At 43.8% G+C, this 19,550-nt stretch overlaps 1 protein-coding gene across 1 annotated transcript in view; it reads left to right on the top strand.

Annotated features, from left to right (window-relative positions):
• The first annotated feature begins 19,292 nt into the window (after positions 1-19,292).
• DNAH9 (dynein, axonemal, heavy chain 9) overlaps positions 19,293-19,550 on the top strand; it is a 286,597-nt gene continuing 286,339 nt past the window's right edge. The window contains exon 1 of the mRNA XM_010843000.1: positions 19,293-19,550. This exon is cut by the window's right edge and continues 31 nt beyond it. Coding sequence (XP_010841302.1) covers positions 19,293-19,550 — 258 coding nt within the window.

The raw sequence follows: 19,550 nt of genomic DNA, 5'->3' as shown, positions 1-19,550 counted from the left end.
ATAGCCTGTTCTCTATAAATAACCACTTTTAAATATCATTAACATGAACAATTTGTTCAAATTCTCCTCTTTGATTCTCATAGATAAACCTCAGTTTGGCCTCTATCACCATTGTCACTAATCCCAAACTGGTGAGATCTATAAAAATGAGACAAAAATGAGGTCTTAATACACCATCATTAATAAGCCAAGGCCAGAGAAAACTCATGTTGGAAGCATTGAGATGCCAGGGGTCTCAGCCAGGCTTTCACCTTCCACATCGCTTTGAACACTGACCTTTCTCCTCTGGCTGAGCGTGAAGGAAGCACAAAACCTCTAGGGAGGAATAAGAAAGATTTTCCTTCAAGATTCTAAGAAGAAATCCAATGGCACTAATGGTTAGGGCTACAAATGTGTCAGGAGTGGAAAAGTCAGAAAGAGCAGAGGTTGGAATGAATGCTTAGAAAGTTCTAGAATGAGTGAATCAGTAACTTTTACACCAGGGGTATGTGGCCCAGTGTCTTCACTGGTCCTTGGTGTCCTCATCTGTAAAATTTAGGATATTAGATGAACAAAACAAAATGAAACAAAACCATGCCTGATATATTCTATCACTGAATTAGCACAGCACAATACTCAAATTTCATCTGGGCTTCTTGGTAGCCCAGTGAACTGGAAGTATCCCATCCTGCTTGGCCTTGCCATCTCAGTTTTCCCATCCCATGAGACTAGAGTGCAGTCAAAGAGTACCAGACTGGGTATCAGAAGTTCTGGTTCACTGTATTAGCTCTGCCGGCATTTTCCTGTTACCTTGAAAGACATCTTTCTCCTCTCCAAATCTCAGTGTTCTCATTTAAAACAAAATGAGTGGTCCAGACCGCTCTAAAGTCCTAAAAATCCTTCTCATCTTTTTTAGCCTGTTTCTGTGACTTTGTCAAGACTCTGCAGGGAGCTGGTAAGCTCAAGCAGCATAAGTCTCAGCAGAAGGGTACAGTGGGAGGGCAGAGTGATGGGATGACAGAAGAGAACCCCTGGCAGGAACCATCACTTATGAAATAGCATTTCCCCAGTGACAAGCATGGCTACCCTGCGTCAATAAGACGGCTACCCTGCGTCAATAAGACGGCTACGGAGGAAAAGAACATGTTAAGCTTCTGGAAGAATGAGGTTCTTAGAAAGCTGCCTCTTCTGTTTAACTTAACTTATTGTGATTTCCCAAAACCAGCAACCTGTCTATTAAAAGAAGAAAATCCCAAAGAATGCATTTCCACAGAAAGTCCTCAACAGTTCACTATTTTTTTGTGTTTGCCCATGGATACACAGCTCAGATGTATGTTTCAGGACAAGAGCTCTCTCCGAGACGAGAAGTTGTTTCGCCTCCAGCTTCAATCTCAACCCCAAGGCCAAGTTCTGGAGATACGCATCCAGTGTAGAATACTGGGACCGCTGTTCCCCAGTGTGTACACTAATGATTCTTTCTTGGGCCGTGGATAAGAGCTACTCCTGCTGGTTCACCATGGCAACCATGGAAAAGACCTCCCCCGCTACCCAAATGATATTAGTCCATACATCGGTCTTCATTTCAGACTTGGAGAAAAAAACAAAACACTGTCACTTAACCCAGTGTGTCCACAGCAACATCAGTGCCATTGGGAGCTCATGGCAATGCACACTGCCAGTCCTCCTCAAGAACTACTGATTCCAAATCTCTAGGTGAGCCCCCAGAGTTTGCTTTTCCACAAGATTCCTAGGTGACTCTATGCACAGTAAAGTTTGAGAAGCCCATTCTCGGCATTTTTTTTTTTTTCAGTTTGAAATTCTATAATCCTATGATAATAACGAGTTGGAATTCAGGGGATCAGAGCAGCCTTGATTTATGGAGCCAAACAATTTCAGGCAACCAGCTTCAGCGAAGAGGTCAGAACAAAGATGAGTTTACACAAGCATTTACTGTATAGCACAGGGAACTATTTAATATCTTGTAATAACCTATAATGGAAAAAAAATCTGAAAAAATACATACATATAACTGAATCACTTGGCTGTACACCTGAAACTAATACAATAAGGCAAAATAACTATACTTCAATCTTTTTTTAAAAAATGAATTTACAGAGGATTAACTATTTGGGAAATAAGAAACTGAAGCAGGGTGTATAAACCATCTGTGCATGCATGCGTGCTAAGTCACTTCAGCTGTGTCTGACTCTTTGCAACCCTATGTACAATAGCCCACCAGGCTCCTCTGACCATGGGTTGCCATGCCCTCCTCCAGGGGATCTTCCTGACCAAGGGATCAAACCTCCATCTCTTATGTCTTCTGCACTGGGAAGTGGGATCTTTACCACTAGCACCACCTGGGAAGCCCAAAACTATTTGTAGGAAAGTTTAATAGAAGAACAGATAGGTTGATGAGAAGTTTTCAAGACTACACAAACCTGCTGCTGCTGCTGCTAAGTCGCTTCAGTTGTGTCTGACTGTGCGGCCCCATAGACGGCAGCCCGCCAGGCTCCGCTGTCCCTGGGATTCTCCAGGCAAGAACACTGGAGTGGGGTGCGATTTCCTTCTCCAATGCACAAACCTGAGAGTGTTCAAATTTGAAGAGAAAGGAGAATCAGGTGAGGATGGGGACCCAGGACCAGATCCATTCCCTGGGGTGTAGGAGGATCAGAGGAGGAAGAGCAGCTCCTCTGGAACTTCTTAAGGAAGCAAGACAGAGGCCAAGGTGAAGGAAGTGGGAGGGGCTGTGCAGGGAGGTTTCTCTGGAGGGTCCTAGTCTTTTTGGCGATGGATGATGCAGAATCACTGAATCAGGCAGGATAGGCTGGATTCTGCTATAGTGATAAACAACTCTCAAATCTCCTTTATCAAAAAGTTATTTTCTACTCGCACTCTGCTGCAGATCAGCGGGGGCTTCGTTCTGTGGTCCTGCCCTGTCCTTATTCGAGGGCTCAGCAGCAGCTGGAGCCCTTACTATCTGTCATGTTCCCCGTCTCCCCCAACCCCCCACCACCTCCCATCGAGAAAAAAGAGAGCTGTGGAAGGTCTGGCCAGGATCCTTAAAAGGCAGCCAGAAGTGACACATATCAGTCCACTATGGTCTGCTTACACAGTCTCACCCACCCCAGAGGAGCCAGGACGTGTGGTTTTATGACCTTCCAGCTAGAGGAGGAGCAGGAAGTATCCAGTGAGTAGCATCAGTGACCATCACAGATGCCATGCTGTGCTGACAGCCAAAGACTGGAAATTTACAGAGGCAAATGGTCCTCCTCTGTGGCAAAACCCTCAAAATGTCCTCAGGGTTAAAGCAGGTAAAACTTTTCTGCAGCAGATTTATTCTATATAAAGCCAGTGGCATGTCCGTTGTTGTTTAGTCCCTAAGTTGTGTCCAACTCTTTGCGACCCCAGGGACTGTAGACGGCCAGGCTCCTCTGTAAATGGAATTTCCCAGGCAAGAATACTGGAGTCAGTTGCCAGTTCATTCTCCAGGAAAGCTTCCCAACCCAGGGATTGAACTCGAATCCCCCACATTTGCAGGTGGCTTTACTGAGCCACAAGGGAAGCCCAGTATGTCCATAGCTATTTCAAATTGGTTAGCAGATGTTTTAATCAGGAGTCATTTGGTTACAAGAAACAAAAAGTCACTGAAATTAGTCAAGGCAAAAGATAATATTATTTTAATAGTAGTAATAATATTTAATTTAATAATGATTATTTATTACACTAAATGAAAATAAATTTAATACTAATTATCATTGTTAGATATAAAAGCATCTCACAGGATCTAATTCTTGAATGTATCAGTCAGTTCAGTTCAGTCGCTCAGTCGTGTCCAACTCTTTGTGACCCCATAGACTGCAGCACGCCAGGCCTTCCTGTCCATCACCAACTCCCGGAGTTTGTGCAAACTCATGTCCACTGAGTCAGTGATGCCATCCAACCATCTCATCCTCTGTTGTCCCCTTTGCTTCCTGCCTTCAATCTTTCCCAGCATTAAGGTCTTTTCAAATGAGTCAGTTCTTTGCATCAGGAGGCCAAAGTATTGGAGTTTCAGCTTCAACATCAGTCCTTCTAATGAATATTCAGGACTGATTTCCTTTCAGAATATATAAGTGGGCCTATTCAAAGCTAAGAAGTTGAAAGCCATCCAGGGACTTCCCCAGCAGTCTTGTGGTTAAGACTCTGCACTTCCATCTCGGGGGGTGTGAGTTCGATCCCTGGTCAGAGAATTAAGATCCCACAGGCCCAGCTGTGCAGCCAAAATGTAATAATAATAATAATATACTAGCTTTCAGTGAAATTCTTTGAAAAAGAGACAGAAAGTCATCCAAAACCCTAGCAACACTCTCTCCCTATCTCATTTCCTTCTCTCTGCAAATTTCCATTCCTCTCGCGTGTGTTTCCCTTCACACATGGCTGAACCTGACTAAGGTGACACCTGCAGTCCTATCTGCATAATCTCCTAGATCTAACCCATGTAGCAAGCTGACACAGTCTCTTTGTACCTCAGTTCCAAAAAGTCTGGGAAAAAATCCAAAAAATCTCTATAAACAATTCCCCTTGTGTATTGGTTATCCACTGCTGCATGACAAAGCTCCCCAAATTTAATAGTGTAAACAACAATTCTTTACTGTTGCAATCCCTCATGGTTCTGAGGGTTGTGTGAGATCAACCACACAAGACTCACTAAGGGTCCCTTATGTGGTTGCTGTTGGGTGGTGGCTGGGATTGGAGGCATCTCTGTGGTTTCCTCACTCACTTGTCTGGCTGTTAGGTACTGGTCACGACCTCAACAGGATTACCTATTGGAACCCTTACATGCATTCTCTCCATGTGGCCTGGACTTCCTTACCACATGGCAGCTGGGTTCCCAGAGCAAGTATCTAGAGATAGGATGAAAGAGAGGGAGTGGGCATAGGGAAGATATGGAGAGAGTAAGTCAGGTAAAAAGCTGTAGCATGTCATGTGCTGTAGCCTCAGAAGTTACATAGTATGCTCTCTAAGTCATGGAGTTCTGTCCAGGTTCAAGGGAGAGGGGACACAGATTCCACTACCTAAAGAGACTGTAGCAAGGTTTCATTGTAAGAAAAGCATGTTGATGGAAGGGACGGCTATGACCATCCTTGGAAAATGCAATCTGTCACCTTTTGGGTCAAGAATCTATCCCTGGTCCCATCACTGTGGTCAGGGAACCTTGGATCACATACTCCACCACCCCTGGAGTTGTAGACAGCTTTCTGAAAAAGAAGCGGAGGATGAGCCCATACCCTGAGCAGTGTCTTTACAATTGGACATCCTTGAGATATTAAGAAAGCAGCCCACAAACATAGCATCTACTCTTTAATTCCAACCTTAAGACTCCAGAGAAGACAATGAACAGGATGTGATAACAGTGAATTCTGTGAAACTGCATTAAAATATTTCCTGACAACAGAGTGATGATTTTAAACTGATGGTTCCCCCCGCCCCCGTTTCCTTTTACCCCTACTCTATCTCCCACCAGTCCGAACAACAGTTACCCACCACCTCTCTGCTCCTAGAGAAAAGCTAGAGACCAGAGGAAGAAGGCTTGTTCAACCTTGACTCTCAAAATTGACTTTTGTCAAGCTCACAGGAGCAAAGCTTGTCATGTAATTGCAAGAGCCACAGAGTGGAAAGAGAAATTGTTTCCTATGATATTGAAAGCTGACCTTTAAGTATCAATGAGCCCTGCTTGATAAGAAACCACAGTAGATTGCATATAGAATGTGGAGGGAGAGTCCTTCCCGGCTGTACAGGACAGGAGAAATACCTTTCTGCATCAAGAGAAGAGATTCACGGAGAATCACAGAAGACAGCAAGAGAGCAAGACACTTGTATTTCTGAGGGTCCTGATCATCACCACTGGGTGGGCTCCTATGGATGGGGGGACAAGGGTGGGGAACAACAGAATCCTCCAGACAGATTGGAGGATCTGAGGACAGAATAGACTTCTGCTCAGCTTCGGGGAGGAAAATTCCTGATAAATATGGCAGGTATGGCAGCTTGGCAATGGTAGCAAGACAGATCTATATAGAGCAAACCCTGCCCGAGCAAGCCCTTCCCCCACCTTGAACACCAGGCTCCCACCTCTCAGAGGCACTCAGGTGACAATGAGTGCCCTGGCTAGGAATCTGAAGGATATGTCTGAAGATTAGGAATTTCAGATCCCACGACAGCATGGAACCACTGTTACAGAGAAAGGAAGAAATATCTGTATTTCTGAGCTACAGTCATGAATTTTAAACCTGGGACACCCATATCCTGAGACCCACTTTCAAGAGTGGTTCATATTTTACCTCTTCATTTTCTTAAGAAGGATTGACATATATACAGTACCACGTGTAAAACAGCTAGTGGGAACCTGCTATAAAGCACAAGAATCTCAGCTCTGTGCTCTGTGTGACCTAGCGGGATGGGATGGGGAGCTAGGAGGGAGGTCCAAGAGGAAGGAAAAAAAAAAAATAATATATATATATATATATAATAGCCAATTCACTTCATTGTACAGCAGAAACTAACACATTTTAAAGCACTGATATCCCAATTTTTAAAAAAGTATTGAGGATCCCAAAGAACTTTTTTTGGGTGGGATATATCTATATACATTTATTATACTATAAATCAAAAATGGAGACCATTTAAAAAGTTACATATTGTCATTTTAAAATAAAAACAATAAATCCATGATGTGTCAACATAATAACACACTGCTGTGAGAAATAACTGTTACTTTCCAAAAATACAGTAACAAGGGTAGAATCACTTCACTCTTTTGCACGTTTCCTTGCATCTGACTTATGAGAAGATATCTAGATTTTGATACGTGCTTCTGCAGTTATCAGATACTTTATACACCACCCCTCAGAGGTAGGGGAGGTGGAGGATTGACACATATGTACTCCCATGTGTAAGACAGCTAGTGGAAACCTGCTTTAAAGCACAGGAATCTCAGCTCTGTGCTCTGGGTGACCTAGAGGGATGACCTCACCCACAGAGGAACTGGCTGGAAAAGCTGCCCCTTCTCCACTGTCACTGGTCAGCCCCTCCCTTATCAAAGGGACACTGACAAACCCCAGTATACCTGAGCTTAGGCCAGGAAGATGCTTTAGTGTTGCATTAATTTGGAATTGTTACTGTTCTAATGAACTAGGCATATTAATTATTAAGCTGTGAAGTGACCAAATGACTTATTTTCTAAGAATAACCTGGAAAGTAGGGGACAGAAGGAAGGAATTAAGTTGTAGGACTTACTTGCTTGGTATTATATAAACAATGTAATGATTATATAGATAAACACATCTGGCATGGGACCTTTGCACAATGTCTTGGATCAAAGTAGAGGAAACATTCATGGAAAAGCCTCAAAAGAGGATCATAAAGCTGTAGGAATGAGAAACCATGACATCGTCAATGGGCTACAAGAAGACAAGGCTTTAATGTCAGGAGCAGAAAAATCCTACAGAGAGCTAGCATGGGAAGGGAGAAGGTGGCACAAAGACATGTGATTCGTCATCCTCCATCATCCTGGCCACCATGTGGTGCCCCACACGCCTCTGGGTATTAGACACCACCACATGCCAACTCCCAGCACAGGTGCGTAATGCAGACCAGACCAATTGAAAGTGAAAGTGAAAGTCAATTCAGTCGCGTCCAACTCTGCAATCCCATGGACTATACAGTCCATGGAATTCTCCAGGCCAGAATACTGGAGTGGGTAGCTGTTCCCATCTCCAAGGGATCTTCCCAACCCAGGGATCGAACCCAGGTCTCCCACATTGCAGGCAGATTCTTTACCCCGCTGAGCCACAAGGGAAGCCCTCACCAGTCTGATTCTTTCGTTTCTAAACCAAAACTTAAAGAGAGAAAATTCCCTCCTTCTCAAGGAATGGGTCTTAATGATATGAATTTAGGGCTATGAGTACCCTTGTCCCCCACAGTATGGAGAAAAAATGCAGAAAAGAAGAACAGTGATAGTTGGCATTAAGTCAAGGCATGATTCCCAAGCACTTTGCATGTATTAACTCATTCAACCCTCCTGTTGTCTCCTCGTGAGCAGGAACTACTGCATCCCCCACTGTTAAGGGGTCTGGCCTTATCCCAAGAAAGAGACGGCACTGAGGCCCCTAGGAAGCATGGTGACAAGATCAAGGCTCTATTTCAGAGGGATCCCTAGGACTCTACTGCAGAGAGGGATTGGAGGACTTCATGCTGAAGGGAGGGAGACCAGGGAGACTCATGTGGATCCTGTGCTGAACCAGAACTTTCACCCTGTCCTCAAAATTTCAACTGCACAGGGCAACACAGGGGTCTCTTGAGGACTGAGTCATTTTCTGATGATTAAAAACCATACTGAGTTATCCACATCATTAATGGTTTTTACAAAAATCTATAGATTAGGACTTATGTGGTGGTCCAGTGCTTAAAACTCTGCCTTCCAGTGCAGGGGGCACAGGTTTGATCCTTGGACTCAGGATCCTACATGCCACATAGTGAGCCAAAATATATATGTGTGCATACAAGTGTACCTGTACAAACATGTATACATACACATAAGCTAATAAACTACTTGGCAGTAGCTAGTATTTGTCACAAGTCCCCCTTTTCTAGTCATCGTTCATCTAGCACTGTGATGTTTATACAATACTTTAAAAAACTCTGAATCATATGTATGTATAAAATGCATAGATAAAAGAGTAAGTAAATAATAGCAACAAATCATCACTAAGTGGTGGGGACTCTATTTGATTTATAGTTATTTCTTTAAATTCTTGATAATTTCTAGTTTTCTATAATTGGAAAAGACTCTGATGCTGGGAGGGATTGGGGGCAGGAGGAGAAGGGGACGACAGAGGATGAGATGGCTGGATGGCATCACTGACTCGATGGATGTGAGTCTGAGTGAACTCCGGGAGCTGGTGATGGACAGGGAGGCCTGGCGTGCTGCGATTCATGGGGCCGCAAAGAGTCAGACACGACTGAGGGACTGAACTGAACTGAACTGAATGAGCATACATTACTTTTATAATCAGAACATAATCAGCATAGGCAATGTTATAAACATCATAAGATCATTTTGTATATAAATGTATCTCCGTGTGTGTGTGTGTGTGTGTGTGTGTAGCAAAATGACTGGAAGAAAGTTACTCTTAACTATTAAGAGTGACTTACTCTTAACTTTTAAGAGTGAGTTACTCTTAACTATTGGTGGTGAGTCTAGGTAATTTTTAAATTTCCTTTTACTTGCATGCATCTTCCCAATTTTCCATAGTGAACATGCATTCCTTTTATTATGGAAAAAGTAAAATTTATCCTTTTAATTTTTAAAATAAGTGGGGCTGGAGGACTCAGTTGGAATAAAGATGCCACATGTTTCCAGAAAACAAAGTAGCAAACATAACCATCCTCCAGCAGAACCTCCTTTACAAGGGAGCCCCATTGCTCATCCAGGGTTTGGCTTAAACGTGGTAGATTCAAGCACCAAAGGGAGAAGGTGTACTGGGCACACACCTTAAGGGGAAGAGTCGAGCATCACCTGCTCTGACCTTTGTCCCCCTTTTTCTTCCTTTCCTGGACCCAGCTTTGACAGCTCTCTGATAGGCAGAGTCCATCAGTCCCGCTCGCAACTGAGGAATTGGTGAATCGACAGTTGCCACAGGGGTCGGGTGGGCAGAGTGAGTGGCTGCTCTTCCCCTTGGTAAAAGCACACCCTCTCTGGTTCTCCTAGTCCCCCTCACTCCCTGCTTTATCCCTTATAAGACAATAACTCCTGCCTTCAAGGAGACACAATTTCTAGACTATCTGTAATGTTGGCCCAATATAGACAAGTGAGACCCCTTAGGAGGGAGAGATGATTATGAAACCAGACAGCACAGCACACCTCCAGTGAGTCGCTATGACATAAAAATGCCGGCCCAGAATGGCCTGTCTTTAATACGTTAAAGGATGAAAAGTACACTGATTTTTAAACGTAGCAATTCATTTAAAATGAAAACACTCTCTGGGCCAGTGTGTTCTGGCTAAACACAACATGTCTGTGAACCATGGTTTGGTTGCTCAACTAAAAATACAGAAGTTCCAAGTCAGTCAGTCAGAGCTGGGCTTCCTTACCCTCATACATCTATGGCTTAGCGTAATGGCTTAGTCATTAAGTCATGTCTGACTCTTACGACTCCATGGATGGTAGCCCACCAGATGCCTCCATCCATAGGGATTCTCCAGGCAAGAATATTGGAGTGGGTTACCATTTCCTCACCTGGGGGTCTTCCTGACCCAGGGATCAAACCAAATGCTTGTCTTCTGCGTTGGCAGGCAGATTCTTTACCACTGAGCAACTGAACTGAACTCTTTACCACTGAGTCACCAGGGAAGCTCCAACTGATCTGTTCAGCTCAGTTCAGTCGCTCAGTTGTGTCCGACTCTTTGTGACCCCATGGACTGCAGCACACCAGGCTTCCCTGTCCATCACCAACTCCTGGAGCTTATTCAAACTCATGTCCATTGAGTCGGTGATGCCGTCCAACCATCTCATCCTCTGTTGTCCCCTTCTCCTCCTGCCTTTAATCTTTCCCAGCAACCAGGTCTTTTCAAATGAGTCAGTTCTTTGCATCAGGCAGCCAAAGTATTGGAGCTTCAGCTTCAGCCATTAGTCCTTCCAATGAATATTTAGAACTTATTTCCTTTAGGATGGACTGGTTGGATCTCCTTGCAGTCCAAGAGACTCTCAAGAGTCTTCTCCAACACCACAGTTCAAAAGCATCAATTTTTCGGCACTCAGCTTTCTTGATAGTCCAACTCTCACATCCGTATGTGACTACTGTAAAAAAACCACAGCTTTGACTAGACAGACCTATGTAACCCCTTGGAAAATTCTTCTTGGGGATATCTGTTATATCCTAGAAGTAACTTGGTCCATCTAGTTTTGTGTCTCCTGTTAGGAAGGGTGTTGTCCCCTGAAGAAGAGGAAGAGAGTGGAAAAGAACTGAGAACTTCATCTTTACTGGAGAAAAATCAGGAAAGTTATCTTTGCATATGACAGCAGATAACAATGAGATAAAGAATCAAGGATCTTTTCTCTTCTTAGTTCCAGGCACCATGAAGAATAGAATTCATTTTCTAATCACAACTCTTTTCCAGCCCCCTCCTCATTCTACACCCACCCACATGAGCAGCTCAGGGATGAACAGAAATTTTCAGATGTTTGATAATACATGTCCTACTTCATTTAATGATGCAGTCACGACTGAAGATATATATTTAGAAAATATGTAATCACCCCACCGGAAGGGTTAGCACCCCAGGCATCTGAAATATACTATTTCTTTCGAAATCAAGAGGCTCATAGCCGAGGACTAAAGTGAATGCCAAGCCCTAAGAATTCTCGCAATCACACACACAAAAAAAGAGCTGAGAATGTGTGCTTTCTGCAGCTTTCCTTGTTCTGCCCACCTGTTTCCTGGGGTGGAAAATGTACAGTTACACTCTATAGATTATTATAATTAAGTGGTGTGCGAAATTTGTTTCTTTAAAAATAGCTTCATCGACTCTTCACGGCGTATTTCTGTGAGACAAGTCTACGTGAAAAGCAAGTGAGGATGGTTACTGTTCAGCACGTTTAATTAAGTAAGTATTTCTTTCACCCTTCTGGGAATTAAACATTGAATGGTGAATAAACACAGGGAAATGTGCCCGTATTAATTTCTGGTTCACTGCCTCGATTTAAAAGCAGGGTGAAAATCAAGAACGGAGTCCGTGATCTGGAGTCCTTATATGACAAACGAAGCAATTGAAGTTTCACCCTTCACGTGTCCTATAGGAACTGTTCCAGGAAGAGGCCCTTTTGTGTTTTCTCTCCTCAAGTGTCTCCCTGATGGATTCCAAAATATATCTTCATCTCTCCTCTTTCCTGGAGAAATGTTTCTTTCCCTGACAGTTGCTTCGGTGTGACTCATAAGTAAGAGGGACAGCAACTGGCTTCCTGGGGAGGGGATGTCTTTGCTCACGTCAATGAAGAGTCCAGTGTGGACTCAAACAGTGTTGTCAGCAACTGCTTTCTCTTCTCCATTTCTTTCTTTCTTTTTAAAGTTTATTGCTTCTATGGGCACCCTTTGACAGGCTTTTAAAAACTGTTTTAATGCTGGATTAACAAACAGGCAAAATAGATAAGTAGACGTTTTAAAACTCTTTATTTTATACTGGAGTATAGCCAATTAACAATGTTGTTATAGGGATTCATGGCTGAATCCCTTTGCCGTCCATCTTCATTTCTTGCTCCATTTTCCTTTTTCTTTTTTAAAATTTTTTAACTTTTTGGCTATGCAGTGCAGCATGTGGGATCTTAGTTCCCCAGGGACTGAACCCATGGCCCCTGCTGTGGAAGTGTGGAGTCTTAACCACTGGACCCCCAGGGAATTCCTTTTTGCTCCATTTTCAGATGACTCTTCCCCTCATGGTACCAAGGGGGTCCCATTCAAGTCAGTTCAGTTGCTAAGTCGTATCTGACTCTTTGCAACCCCATGGACTGCAGCATGCCAGGCTTCCCTGTCCTTCACCATCTCCCGGAGTTCGCTTAAACTCATGTCCATTGAGTCAGTGATGCCATCTAACCATCTCATCCTCTGTCCCCTTCTCCTCCTGCCTTCAATCCTTTCCAGCATCAGGATCTTCTCTAATCATTTAGTTCTTCCCTCAGGATCTTCTCTAAAGAGTCAGCTCTTTGCATCAGGTGGCCAAAGTATTGGAACTTCAGCTTCAGCCTCAGTCCTTCCAATGAATATTCAGGATTCATTTCCTTTAGGATTGACTGGTGTGAAGCCCTGCCCTTATCCTTCTAGGTTCAAGTCCAGGAGGAATTAGAAAGACATTATTTATCCCAACAGTCAAACCAAAGCCTTGGGTCTGACTCTGCTCTTTTGATGGAGTCACATGTTGTTAAGTCGTGTCTAACTCTTTTGCTGCCCCATGGATTACAGCCCACCAGGCTCCTCTCTCCATGGGATTTCCCAGGCAAGAATACTGGAGTGGGTTGCCATTTCCTTCTCTGGGGGATCTTCCCGATCAGGGGATTGAAACCACATCTCTTGTGTCTCCTACATGGGCAGATGAATTCTTTACCATTGAGCCACCTGGGAAGCCCCAGTGGAGTCACATGTCCATTGCAAAACTGGTGACTGCCCCGAGGGAATGGAATAATCCTGTTAGCTTAAGCCAAATCACATAGATTCTTTACCCACTGAGCTATGGGGAAGTCCCCCTACTCCAATCCTAGCAAGAATTCTCATTTCTCCTTTTAAGGAAATCTTATCAAGTCACCACTGGCTTTTATCCATCTACAGCTTAGCATTCACATTCTAACCTCTCATTCCTCCAGACTGCCCTGTGTATTCAAAGCCAAGCTCTTGGAATTAAACCAAAGGAGCAACACAACATAAACCTTTTCTCCCCCTTAAGTGCTTGGCTTTCACAATAAAAGAGAAGAAGTAGCATGGCTTTCATCGCTACTGTCTCTGCTCTGTGTTTAAAAACGATTGAGAAATTCAATGGACTGTTTCAGGCTGCGGTCACACTCCCCGAGGCATTAAATGTCACTAACTCACCAAGTAAAAGAGCCGCAGGGCAACATCCAAACACACAGGAATAGAAAACCTCAATTAGTATTTCAAAATGCACCCCCTACTTGCAATTGTTAGCACACGCTATCGGTTTACATGATCAGAAAACCAGACCAGAGAGTGCCAACGGAGTCAAAGATTCCCTGCAACAATAAATCGTGCTGTGAAGAAACCCGTCATTATGAGAACCAAACAGGCTGTCATAATTTCAGGCAAAAATCCATTCAATGGGACATTATCTATATCCTAAAACATTTTTAAAAATCACAAAAAAAGGGAGGACAAAAACTTCCTTAAACAATCCTGTCGTTTCAAAATGTTACCTACAAAGGATCAAAAATCAAGCTGGCTTCAGAATTCTCTCCAACAATGAGTTTTAGGAAACTGTGGGATAATTTCTATATAGCTTTGAACAGAACATGGGTATTATCCTACAATGGTATACCTCTCTAATTCTGGGCTGGAGATGTGGGTTTGGGGGCCATTAGCAAGGCAATGGCACCCCACTCCAGTACTCTTGCCTGGAAAATCCCATGGATGAAGGAGCCTGGTAGGCTGCAGTCCATGGGGTCGCGAAAAGTCGGGCACGACTGAGCGACTTCATTTTCACTTTTCACTTTCATGCATTGGAGAAGGAAATGGCAACCCACTCCAGTGTTCTTGCCTGGAGAATCCCAGGGATGGGGGAGCCTGGTGGGCTGCCATCTATGGGGTCACACAGAGTCGGACACGACTGCCGCGACTTAGCAGCAGCAGCAGCAGCATAAAGGGAAGAATTGCATACAAGTTCACACAAGGAGAGATTTTAAAGTGAGAGGACTAGGAGCTCTGAAAGATGCCACAGCAACACCTACATGGAAGGGATGGGCAAAAAAAGAGTACGAGAGGAAGTGGCTGACAAGAGATTGCTGTCATGGAAGCAAAGAGATCAGTGAATCTGGACTCTCCTGGGTTGAACGGAGCCAAGAAGTCAAGTAAGATAGATCTGATGAGAAAGAAGTCACCAGTAATAGACCTAAGTAAAAATTTGTAAAATTGATCAATTAACATTTTAAAAATATTTGATATTTAATCTTAGAAATCTAATGAATTATAAGCATTTATTCCCAAAGTCCCATGGATAGAGGAACCTGGAGGGCTACAGTCCATGGGATCGTAAAAGAGTTGGAGACGACTCAGCGACTAAACAACAACTGAAATGAACTGCCCCACAATACTCAGAGTACAAGAAATGACACATCCTTTTGTTAGGTAAGTAGAATAGGGAAAAGGAGTCCAAAATGGCGGTGGCTAAAAGACAAGGAAGGTCCGAGGACCAGAGTGAAAACTTCGGGTAGAACAAAAAGAACAAACAGCACTCCTGGCTAAGCCCAATTTGCATAGGGCAGGCCCAGGTGGAGGAAAAAACATATAAAAGGAGGAGCCAAAGCGCTTTCTCTCTGACTCTCTCTCCCTCGTGCATGCGCGCTCTCTCTCTTTCTCTCTCTCTCTTTCTCCCTCCCCACGCACTTCTCCACTCTCTTCTCTTCGAGTCTTGGATTCTCCTCCTATCTTATAAATAAAATAGAGCTGTAACACTGATTTGCCTAAGAGCTGTAGCACGGTTTGTCCAAGACCTGAGAGCTGTGACACGCCGAGGGCTTTAATGTCCGTTGCTCCAAATCTTTGTTGTGACGAGACAAAGAACCGAGGAACATACACTCGCGTGACACATTTCTATTGTTTATAATTGTGAAGTATATCATACTTACAAAGAAGTACAGAATTATGATGTACAGTTTACGTAGAATGATAAAATGAAAACACGTAAGCCAGGTTAAGAAATAAAACATTACCAGGAACATAAAAGCTCTACTATCCCATGTCTCTTTGACCCTAACAAGAAGGGATCAAAATCTAAATTTTGTAATAATCACTCCTTCCCTTTTCTCTAGATGACTACATATATATATCTGAAAATATATTCTTTGTTTCATTTAGGTTGAAACTTCTAATAAATATACTCTAATATACTCATCTGTAACTTGCTTTTTTTTGTTCAACATCATGCTTTTGAGATTCATCCTGTTCATGCGTGCAGCTATAGTCCATTCATTTTTACTGCTGTGTAGTACTTTATTCTATGAATAGGGTGTGTGTGCTTAGTCGCTTCAGTTGTGTCTGACTCTTTGCGATCCCATGGACTATAGCACACTAGGCTCCTCTGTCCATGGAGATTCTCCAGGCAAAAATACTGCAGTAGGTTGCCATGCCCCTCTTCCTGAGGATCTTCCTGAGTGAGGATCAAACCCACATCTCCTGCGTCTTCTGTACTGAGCCATAGGGGAAGCCCCTATGAACAGTACACCATAATTTATTTATACATTCTATCATGGATGAACACTTGGTTTGTTTCCCTAATTTTGCTATTATGCACAGTATAACAATCAATACTCTTATATGTATCTCCAGCATGGAGCCCCAAGTAGTCTGGACTCTCCTTCTGTATGTATCTAATATATCTGGCCTATGACTGTCTGACATCTTCACTTAGGGCATTCAAGGTGGCTGGGAGGAGACCATTCTAACAAGTCACGCATGTTCTTTGAACGAAAACGGAATCATTACTTTCAAATATTTGATACAGAAAGGTTGATTTAGATTCAGTATCCACTAGCAGCACACAAGAAATCTCAATATAACATTTGTCAACAAAGAAAAGGAAGAGCTGTTAGATTATGTAAATATAATGTCACCTGTTCACTTTCGAATAACTCTAAAAGGCTTTAAATTTTGCATTACTTGCTTGCATGAAGAAACCTTGTCAATGATGACTATCCAGAATGTACAGAGATCATTATTTAAAAGCGTTACACAGGAACTGCGCCCAGCCATTTCAAGCAAAATATCTGATATACAAAATGCAATGCCTACTGAAGCAAGTTCAAGCCTCTTAAAGAAATGACAATTATTTCATGTGAACAATTACACAGATTCAACATCTTCCTTAATACCTTCATAGTGTCCAGCCTCTCAGAGAGCACCCAGTGGTTCTTATGCCCTGGTATTCACATCCTGGTGTGGTTCTCTTTCACGGGGAATAGGGTGAAAGTCTGTAACTAATGGGATTATTGTAGAAATGACAGTGTGGGACCTTCAAAGCGAATCATTAAGAGACACTTGGACTTGTCTTGCTCTCAGATCACCAGGGCTAGGGGAAGGCAGCCAAGATGTTACGAAGACATTCAAGCATCCAGGGGAGAGCGCCACATGCTGAGAAACTGCAGCCTCCTGCAGAGAGTTAGCACTGACTTGCCAGTCATGGGCATGAGCCATCTTGGAAGTGGTTCCTCCAGCCCCAGTCAAGCTTTCAGATGATGTAGCCCCTGATGTCATCTTGTCTGAAACACTATGAGACATCCTGAGCCAGAACTATCCAGCCAAACTGATCCCATATTCTTGACCCACTATAAACTGTGTGAGATAATACAATAGTCTATGGCTATTTTAAGATGCTACCTTTGGGGGTAATCTATTACATAGCAACAGATAACTAACACACTTGTAACTTTTACTTTTCATACCATAATTCCACAATAGAAAGACAATGTGGATTGTTTTCAATAAGTCCCATACAGACATCCCCCTCAATCTCTTTCTAAAATGGAGACAATGTAATGTTCAACAGAAAAAAAAAAAAAAAAAAGCAAAACCTGACATCGCCAGTGTCCTGGAGCCTTCACTCTCAGACACTTTTGAGTCATCACCACAGGCTTCTGTGTCTATTATTTTATATACTGGGGCAAAGGGACATAGAAAATGAAGGATAAAATGGGTCATGAAGGGGGAGGGGGAGGCAGGAATTTTGTCTGAAGAGTTTATAAGAACTTAATGGCTCTAAATTCTCTCTACACACAAAGCATGAGCAGGACTCACATCTGGAGTTGCCGAGCATGAAAACAATAAGGATGCCTTTCTATCTGAAAAATTAAAACCCAACTAAACTATGATATGTGTAAGAAGCCCCCAACATTTCTATTTTTCCCTAATGCTTTTTTCAGAAATGTCAACTATCAAATCCATTTTAAAAATTGTTTCAGTGCTTCTGCTTTGTCCATTCACTCCTGGTTGGTCTGCCTACTGTTTAATCCAGCACTGAGAAAACACACTCTACAAACTTAAAGATTCATGGTGTAAAGTGGACACTCTTAATCACAGCACCTTCCAATCAATCATTTTACTTTCCGGCCACTGGCTTTTCCTGAGGGGCTCTTATTAGCCAAGCCTCCTTGAATAAGTGCTTCTTCTGCTAATATTCCTTGGAAGCCCATTATAAATGTTCTTTTTACCCAGAAAGTCTGCATTCTCAGATTGGTGACTAAAGTTAGGCTGGGGGGACAGAGAGGGACTCATTTCAGACCTGCAGGCCTCCAGCTGCACAGGTTGTCCCCTTCCTTGTCCCATTCTCACCTAACAGGCACACAACAGGCCAAGCTCTTTATATCCCGATCATGGAGGACTTGGCAGGTGACAAATGCTAATTTCTGAGGTCAGGGGAGGTGCTTCACATTATATCTTTCTGAAGACAAGATCCAGACATAGACAAGATCCCCATAGGATGGGGAGGCCTTGAAGACACTACATATTTAATAGTGCTTTGCTGCATTTACTGATTGCTGGGACTTGCCTAGAGGTCTGGTGGTTAAGACTGCACGTCCCCCAGTGCAGGGGGACTGGGTTCAATCCCTGGCCAGGGAACTAAGATCCCACATGCTGCACAGTGCAGTAAAAAAAAAAATTTTTTTAAAGAACTAACTGCTGCCATACTCACGGAAATTAATGTGATGTCAGAGTTCGAGGCCCCATTTGTCAGATTAAGCACACACTTAAGAAAAGAACAAAGCAGGACAGTAAAACTATTTTACTTTTTCATAATTGGTATTAGAATTCTAAAGCTAAGCTGCCTAATATGACAGCTCCTAGCCACATGTGATTATTTCATTTTAAATTAATTAAAGTTAACTAAAATGAAACATCCAGTTCCCCAGTAACACTGCTGCTGCTGCTAAGTCGCTTCAGTCGTGTCTGACCCTGTGCTACCCCATAGACGGCAGCCCATCAGGCTCCCCCGTCCCTGGGATTCTCCAGGCAAGAACACTGGAGTGGGTTGCCATTTCCTTCTCCACCCCAGTAACACAGCACATTCTAAATGCTCAGTAGCCACACAAGCACTGTTATAAAACATTTCAGTTATCATGGAAAAGCTATAAAAACTTGGCTGAATTCCCTTACATTTGACATTGTTTTACCTTTGCATTACACATTTTGGGAGCAGGTGGGAGAACCATAAGACTTTCAGTGACTGAAGACCTCTAAAGAATTTAATGTGACTTTAGCCAGCAGCCTCCTTTACCAGCATTTATACCTTTGATCGCGGCTCCACGTACCTCATCAAAAAGCCATTGCCCTGGACAGTCACAGGCGAGCACCTCGAATCCTCTAGATTAGACTGGAAACCAGCCCCCTCAGATGGTCTCCTAGCAACAGAGACGCGATCCCGCCCCTTCCCTTGCCGAGCCTCTCCTACCTTATTGGCCTTGAGGGGGCGGGACCGGGAGTCAAGTGTCCAATAGGAGGGGAACGGAGGAGGGAGTCCTGGCCGCGTCCCCGTCGCCCGGGAAACCGCGGCATCCTGGTTTGCGCGCGATGCCGAGCGCGGAGGAGCGGGCCTCGCAGGCTGAGGACAACGCGGACGGGGAGCCCGGCGCCGACCCGAGGCTGCGACTCCTGGGGGCCTATGTGGCCCGGAGCCTGCGGCCGCCCGCGGGCGCCTGGGAGCGCTGCGCGGGCTCGGCCGATGCGGGGCAGCTGCTGCACGCCTTCCTGGGACAGGGGGCCGCGGAGGGGCCGCGACCGCTGCTGGTGGTGCGGCCCGGGCCTGGGGGCCTGGCGGTGCGCATGGGA

This window comes from Bison bison, unplaced genomic scaffold (genome assembly GCF_000754665.1).
Source record: "Bison bison bison isolate TAMUID 2011002044 unplaced genomic scaffold, Bison_UMD1.0 scf7180017864180, whole genome shotgun sequence".
NCBI lineage: Eukaryota > Metazoa > Chordata > Mammalia > Artiodactyla > Bovidae > Bison > Bison bison.
Note: the sequence above shows the minus strand (reverse complement) of the source record. Positions and strands in the feature narration are given on the sequence as shown.